The sequence below is a fragment of the Myiozetetes cayanensis genome, unplaced genomic scaffold, assembly GCF_022539395.1.
Source record: "Myiozetetes cayanensis isolate MyiCay16 unplaced genomic scaffold, myiCay2020 scf279, whole genome shotgun sequence".
In the NCBI taxonomy this organism is placed as follows: Eukaryota; Metazoa; Chordata; class Aves; order Passeriformes; family Tyrannidae; genus Myiozetetes; species Myiozetetes cayanensis.
The window spans coordinates 48,961-56,537 of NW_026087498.1; the positions used below are offsets into that span (position 1 = coordinate 48,961).

The 7,577-nt window shown below is 61.1% G+C and overlaps 1 protein-coding gene across 1 annotated transcript; it reads right to left on the bottom strand.

Moving 5' to 3' along the window:
- Window positions 1–489: 489 nt before the first annotated feature.
- Window positions 490–6,913, bottom strand: PBK (PDZ binding kinase). Its single transcript, XM_050322167.1, has 7 exons — window positions 6,844–6,913; window positions 6,008–6,098; window positions 5,378–5,520; window positions 4,690–4,859; window positions 2,202–2,331; window positions 1,485–1,661; window positions 490–822 (listed from the first exon to the last, which is right to left on the bottom strand). The coding sequence occupies exons 1-7, from the start codon at window positions 6,890–6,892 to the stop codon at window positions 617–619; spliced, it is 966 nt and encodes a 321-aa protein (XP_050178124.1). The 5' UTR covers window positions 6,893–6,913; the 3' UTR covers window positions 490–616.
- Between the last annotated feature and the right edge of the window lie 664 nt (window positions 6,914–7,577).

The following is a 7,577-nucleotide window of genomic DNA, read 5'->3' on the forward strand; positions in this document are numbered from 1 at the left end:
TTTCACGATTTTCAGACAAAATCCCGTGATTTTAGGACAGTATTCCTATTTTATGAGGTGTAAACCCATCCCATGGGAGAGGATTTTCCAACAACCTGTTGTGCCAGGAAACCTTTCCCAGGGTTTTCCAGCTGCTCTCCCAGAGGGATTTGGATTCCAGGAATGATATTCCATGATTTTAGGACAATATCCCATGATTTTAGGACAGCATTCCTATTTTATGAGATGTAAAATCATCCCTGTGGGAGGATGAGTTTCCAACAACCTGTTGTGCCAGGAAACCTTTCCCTGGGTTTTCCAGCTGCTCTCCCAGGGGGATTTGGATTCTGATCCTTCTGGGTCCATCCCAGCAAGGACATTCCACGATTTTCAGACAACATCCCGTCCCTTCAGCGCAACACCCTCCCCCCCCCCCAACTTCCAAACCCCTGGAAAAAACAACCCTGGAAAAAACCTCGCCAATCCCACACGGTGGGGATCCCCAAAACCCGTTTATTTCCAACATATCCCCCCACAGAAAACTAGGGAAAACTCATCCCCAAATGCAGGAGGGAGGAGGGTTGGGAGGCTTTTCCGGAGGCAATTCCAGAGGCAATTCCGGTATCCCGGTGTGCGCTCAGAGCGGGGGCTCCATCCCCTCCAGGACCTGCAGGATGCGCGCGGCCGAGGGGCGCTTTTTGGGGTCGGGGGAGGTGCAGACGGAGAAGAGGTCGATGAGGGGCTGGTGGGACGGCCCCAGCTCCTCCAGGTTCAGCGCCGGCCGCGTCCCCAGCGCGGCGTAAAAAGCGTCCTCGTCGAACCCGTCCTCGTCCAGGGAGTCCTCTGGAATGGGGACAGCGGGAATGATGGGGGGAGGAACGTCCCGGGGGATCCATGGGATCCAGGGCACCAAGGAACCCTAAATCCCACCCCGTTCCATGGGCAGGGACAGCTCCCGCTATCCCAGGGGATCCAACCCAGCCTGGGACACTCCAGGGATCCAGGGGCAGCCACAGCTTCCCTGGGAATTCCAGCCCAGCCCCCTCCCCACCCTCCCAGCCGGGAATCCCTTCCCAATCTCCCACCCCAATCTCCCCTTTCCCAGTGGGAAGCCATTCCTGTGTCCTGCCATTCCAGGCCCTGATCCCAAATCCCTCTCCAGCTCTCCTGGAGCCCCTGCAGGCTCTGGAAGGGGCTCCAAGGGCTCTCCCTGGATCCTCCTCCAGGCTGAGCATTCCAGAGTCTCCCAGCCTGGCCCCAGCCCTGGGAGCATCTCCATGTGCAGGGAAGGGAAGGGGCAGGAGCAGGTTTGGAGGGGGGGGTGCTCATCCCGGGGAAAAAGAGGGATCAGGAGGGAGCTTTTCCCACCCCACAGCTCCCTGCCAGGAGCGGGGATCCAGGGGGGGGGGGTGTCCCCAATTCCCAGGGAAACAAGGAACAGGAGGAGAGGGAACAATTCCCACACGGAAAGGGCTGTCCCCACAGGGAACGTGGAGCCTCCAAACCTTCATCCCCGCTGCCGGGGCCCAGGTCCAGGTGGGGGATGCTCAGGGTCATCATCTCCCACAGCGTCAGCCCGAAGGCGAAGATGTCGGCCCTGTCCGTGATGATCCCGCCCTCCTCCAGCGCCTCCCTGGGCTTCCAGGGCTCGGTGCCCACGTAGCACAGCCGGGGGTCGCTCACTGCGGGGCACCAGCACCCCTCTGGAATCGCCTTTCCCTGGAAAAGGGCCTGCCCCAGCTCCCCCCGGGGTTGGGGGGGTTTCCCCATCCCTGCATTCCAGAGCCTTGGGGATGGATTTTCCCACCTCGCGGGTGAAGCCGCCTTTCCAGTTCCCACCTTTTGGGAAGGCTGGGCGGGCCCGTTCCCTTCCCAACATTCCGTTCTCAGGTTTTCCAGATTCCCCTTGAAAGCCTCTCCCTCCCCCCCACGCTCCTCCTGTGCCGCCGCCTCCAGCCCGCAGCTCCCCCTCCCCACCCTCCCGGCAAACTCCGTTCCCTCTGGAATTCCCGGGATGGGGCTGTCCCGGGATTCCCAGGATGGGGCTGTCCCGGGATTCCCGGGATGGGGCTGTCCCGGGATTCCCGGGATGGGGCTGTCCCGGGATGGGGCTGTCCCGGGATTCCCGGGATGGGGCTGTCCCGGAATGGGGCTGTCCCGGGATTCCCAGGATGGGGCTGTCCCAGAATTCCCGGGATGGGGCTGTCCCGGGAAGGCCTCACCTGTCATGTTCTCGTCCAGGGGCAGGGACACCCCCACGTCGCAGATCTTGACGGCCTCGAAGTCCCCCCTGACCACCACATTGGGGGACTTGATGTCCCCGTGGAGCAGCTTCTTGTCACAGTGCAGGTACTGGGGAGGAGCCGTTGGGTCGGGATAACGGGATCAGACAGGGATATTTCCCATGGTCAGTGGGAGTGGGACAGGCAGGAGGAGCCGTTGGATCGGGATAACAGGATCAGACACTCAGACAGGGCATCCCAGACAGGGATAACAGAGCACCAGGCACTCAGACAGGGATATTTTCCATGGTCAGTGAGAGCAGGGTGGGCAGGAAGAGCCATTGGATTGGGATAACAGAGCACCAGACAGGGATATTTCCCACAGGGAGCGGGGACAGGCAGGAGGAGTTGGATCGGGATAACAGAGCACCAGGCACTCAGACAGGGATAATTCCCATGGTCAGTGGGAGCAGGATGGGCAGGAGGAGCCGTTGGATTGGGATAACAGAGCACCAGACACTCAGGCAGGGATATTTCCCAGACAGGGATAACAGAGCACCAGGCACTCAGACAGGGATATTTTCCATGGTCAGGGGGAAGAGCCATTGGATCGGGATAACAGAGCACCAGGCACTCAGACAGGGATATTTCCCATGGTCAGTGGGAGTGGGGCCGTTGGATCGGGATAACAGAGCACCAGACACTCAGACAGGGGATAATTCCCATGGTCAGTGGGAAGATCCGTTGGATTGGGATAACAGAGCACCAGACATGGGATATTTCCCACAGGGAGCGGGGACAGGCAGGAGGAGTTGGATCGGGATAACAGAGCACCAGGCACTCAGACAGGGATATTTTCCATGGTCAGTGGGAAGAGCCGTTGGATCAGGATAACAGAGCACCAGACACTCAGACAGGGGGTATTTCCCATGGTCAGTGGGAAGAGCCGTTGGATCAGGATAACAGGATCAGGCACTCAGACAGGGATATTTCCCATGGTCAGTGGGAGTGGGACAGGCAGGAGGAGCCGTTGGATCGGGATAACAGAGCTCCAGACATGGGATATTTCCCAGAGGGAGCAGGGCAGGAGGAACTGTTGGATCGGGATAACAGAGCACCAGGCACTCAGACAGGGAGTATTTCCCACAGGGAGTGGGGACAGGCAGGAGGAGCCATTGGATTGGGATAACAGAGCTCCAGACACTCAGACAGGGATATTTTCCATGGTCAGTGGGAGCAGGATGGGCAGGAGGAGCCGTTGGGTTGGGATAACAGAGCACCAGGCACTCAGACAGGGCATCCCAGACAGGGATAACAGAGCACCAGGCACTCAGGGATATTTCCCGTGGTCAGTGGGAGCAGGATGGACAGGAGGAGCCATTGGATTGGGATAACAGAGCTCCAGGCACTCAGACAGGGATATTTCCCATGGTCAGTGGGAGTGGGACAGGCAGGAGGAGCCGTTGGATCGGGATAACAGAGCTCCAGGCACTCAGACAGGGATATTTTCCATGGTCAGTGGGAGTGGGACACGCAGGAGGAGCCCTTGGATCGGGATAACAGGATCAGGCACTCAGACAGGGCATCCCAGACAGGGATAACAGAGTACCAGGCACTCAGACAGGGATATTTCCATGGTCAGTGGGAAGAGCCGTTGGATCAGGATAACAGAGCTCCAGACATGGGATATTTCCCAGGATCAGCCTTAAAACCCCCGGGGAACGGCTCCGAAATCTGCCCCTGCTTCCAGCGGGAAGGGACACTGAGGATCACCCAGGTCCATCCACAGCTTGCTCCAAGCTGGCTTTGGGATAATTCCAGGGGTGGGGAATCAGCTCAGGGAGGGTTTGGATGCTCTGGGAAGCGTCCCCAGGCACGCCAAGGTCTGCTCCTTGGAGACCATCGATGTTCCGGCTCATCCCCCATCCCCTGTCCCACCAAAACCCAGGGATGGCAGAGGGAATCAAACCACCTGGATGGGATTTTCCCACTGCAGGGGGCCCAAGGGGCGAATCCAAAGGGACTGGGAGAGGGAGGAGTGAGGAGAGCTGGGAGAGAGGCTGGGAGAGCTGGGAATGGCCAGGCTGGAGCAGGGAAGGATCCAGGGAGAGCTGGGAGCCCCTTCCAGAGCCTGCAGGGGCTCCAGGAGAGCTGGAGAGGGATTTGGGATCAGGGCCTGGAATGGCAGGACACAGGGAATGGCTTCCCACTGGGAAAGGGGAGATTGGGGTGGGAGATTGGGAAGGGATTCCCGGCTGGGCTGGAATTCCCAGGGAAGCTGTGGCTGCCCCTGGATCCCTGGAGTGTCCCAGGCCGGGTTGGATCCCCTGGGATGGCGGGAGCTGTCCCTGCCCATGGAATGGGATGATCCTTGAGTTCCCTTCCCACCCGACCCACTCCAGGATCCCGAGTGTGCCCCACCCTCTTCCCAGCCCTCCGATCCCGTGGATATTCCCGGTGCCTGGAGCCCGGGGAACGCCCCACGTACCTTCAGCCCCCGGGCCATGCTCAGGGCCACCTGGAAGATGTTTCTGGCCGGGAAGGGGCCCAGGCCCCGCTCCCTCCGCTCCTCGATCAGGTCGTTGAGGGACTTTTCCCCCCCGAATTCCATGGCCAGGCAGAGGCTGCCGTCGGGAGCCTCCGTGAGCGCCCGGTACCCTGGGATGGGGATGGGAGAGACGGGAGAGGGAACAGGGCATGGAATGGGCTGGGAGGGAAGGGACAGCAAAGCTCGTCCCGACCCGACCCCGGCACCTCCCGCTGTCCCAGGGGATCCAACCCGGCCTGGGACACTCCAGGGATCCAGGGGCAGCCACAGCTTCCCTGGGAATTCCAGCCCAGCCAGGAATCCCTTCCCAATCTCTCATCTGTCCCTGGGATCTTTATGGAATGTGGGGATGGCAAAGGCGGGAAAGGGGAAGGGAGACCCTTCCCTGAGTGCCGAGATTCCCAGGGAACCCCCCCTTGTTCCCGGAACTCCTTCCCAGAGAGGAGTTGGGCTGGGCATGGATCCAATGTCAGGCTCTGGATCCAGGCTGGGAGAGCTGGGAATGGCCAGGCTGGAGCAGGGAAGGATCCAGGGAGAAAGGGGAGATTGGGGTGGGAGACTGGGGAAGGGATTCCCGGCTGGGAGGGCTCCGGAATTCCCGCTGTCCCCTGGATCCCTGGGAGCTCACCCACGATGTTGGGGTGCTGCAGGTCCCGCAGGATTTTGGCCTCTTCCCGCAGCCTGTCCCGGTAGAGGCTCTGCTGGCTCCGGTTGCACTTGGAGCTGATCTTCTTTATGGCCCAGGGCGAGCGGGACAATCCCCTGGGAGACCTGGAAAATCCCATCCTGTCGGAGCCGCTCCCTCGGGATCAGCGCTGGGATGGGGCCCTGGTGAGGGATGGGGGGGCTGTGCTGGGGAACACCTGCCCTTATTCCCTGGAATTTCTAAGGAGAAGCCCCTAGAAGGACTGGAATCCTCCCAAGACGGGGGTAGGAACGCTCTGCTCCTCCCTGGAATTCCCAGGGAGAGAGAATTCGGATGGATTCCCATTTGAAGCTCCGGGAGGGAAGCCAGGAATGCTCTCCAGAGCCCTGAATCCCAGGGAAAGGCTGATGAGGGGTGGGGGGGGGATTATCCCAAAGCCAAGGGCTCCTTCCCAGCCTGGAGAACCCCGGCACAAAAACCTCCCCCCCTCCCCAGGCTCCGGATCCCCGGGAAGTGAATCCGGCACAAAGCCCGTTCCCCACCCCCCAGGTGATTTTTTTTGGGAATAAAAGCTGCCCAATTCCCATTCCCTGTCCCCCTTTCCACACACACCTTTTCATCAGGTACACACTGACCCCGGTGCCGCATCCCAACTTCTGCATGAAGGGGGAGTTGGGGATGGCGATGGACACGGGCCCCGCCCCTGCCGGGGAAAAGAGAATCCAAGGGATCCCAGGGAAATCCCGGAGCTCCTCCAGCCGGGAACGGGCCCAGGCAGGCTCTGCTCCCCCGGGGGAATGAGGGGTAGGAAAGCAGGGAACGGGCTCCAGCCGTGCCAGGGGGAAATCGGGAACAATTCCCGCACGGAAAGGGCCGTCCCGGGGTGGGGGGAGGGGGGGGGGGGAGCTGCCATTCCAGGAGGGATTTCATATCCCTGTGGATGTGGCACCCTGGGGGTGGGAGTGTGGCTTGGGAATGGTTTTGGACTCCAAGCCCTTTCCCAACCCCAAGCATTCCGTGATTCCCACCGGGAATGCTGGCACAAACAACCTCCAGGAGAAAGTCGGGATTTTTCGCGGCGGCTCCTTCCAACCCCCCTTTTCCCCCCCAGGAATTCCCCCCAGAATTCCACCCCCTCATCCATAGGCAAAGCAGACCAGAAGCTTCCGGCCCTTATCCCGGAGCGAGGAATCCTGGGATGCACAGGGAGCTGGGATGGGACATGGGGAGGGGGTAAAACTGATCCCAAATGGCCACAGGGACATCCCAGAGCGCAGGGAAACCGGGCATTCCCCACCCCTGGAATTCCAAGCCGGGATAGAGGGAGGAGGTGTCCCTGCCACACAAAGCATTCCATGATTTTCCACCTTTGGAATCACGGCCTTTGCCTCCCCGGGAGGAATTTGGGGGTCCCCGGCGGCCCCTCTGGGAATGTTTGGGGGTCTCACCTGGCCTGTCCCTGCGGGATGAGCCGGCTGAAGACTGGGAGGTGTCCATGGGATCCTGATCCTGCGGGACAGGGGGATGGCCAGGGACAGAGGGGACACTCTGGGGGCCCAATTTGGGGGAGGGGGTCCCAAACTGGGGGATTGGGGGTGGTCCCAGACTGAGATGTCCAGGATTGGAGGATGGGGGTGTCCTAGTTTGGGGGCAATCCCAGAGCAGGGATTAGTCCCTGGTTAGGGGGTCCCAGGTTGGGGAATTGCAGGAGGGGGGTCCCAGTTTGGGAGGGGTCCCAGACTGGAGGACAGAGGGGGTTGGGGGGGTCCCGGGTTGGGGGATTTGGGGTGGGGGCAAACCCGGAGGCTGGGGGCAGGCAGAGCCCCCCGTGTCCCACCCGCGCCCGGGGGTCTCGGGTTTGGGGATCCTGGGGAGGTGGAGTCCCAGATTTGGGGATTTAAGGAAGGGATTCCAGTGGGAATGCAGAGCCCTCTGTGTCCCACTCCATGCCTGGGGTCCTGGGTTTGGGGATCCTGGGGTCCCAGCCCTCTTCCCGGGGTGGGGGTCCCAGATTAGGGATTTAGGGGATTCTGGTCCGGTGGGGGCAGGCAGAGCCCCCCGTGTCCCACCCGCGCCCGGGGGTCCCGGGTTTGGGGATCCTGGGGGTCCCAGCCCCTGGGGGGTTTTCCCAGATTTGGGGATTTAGGGGGGGGATTCCGGGTCCGGTGGGGGCAGGTAGAGC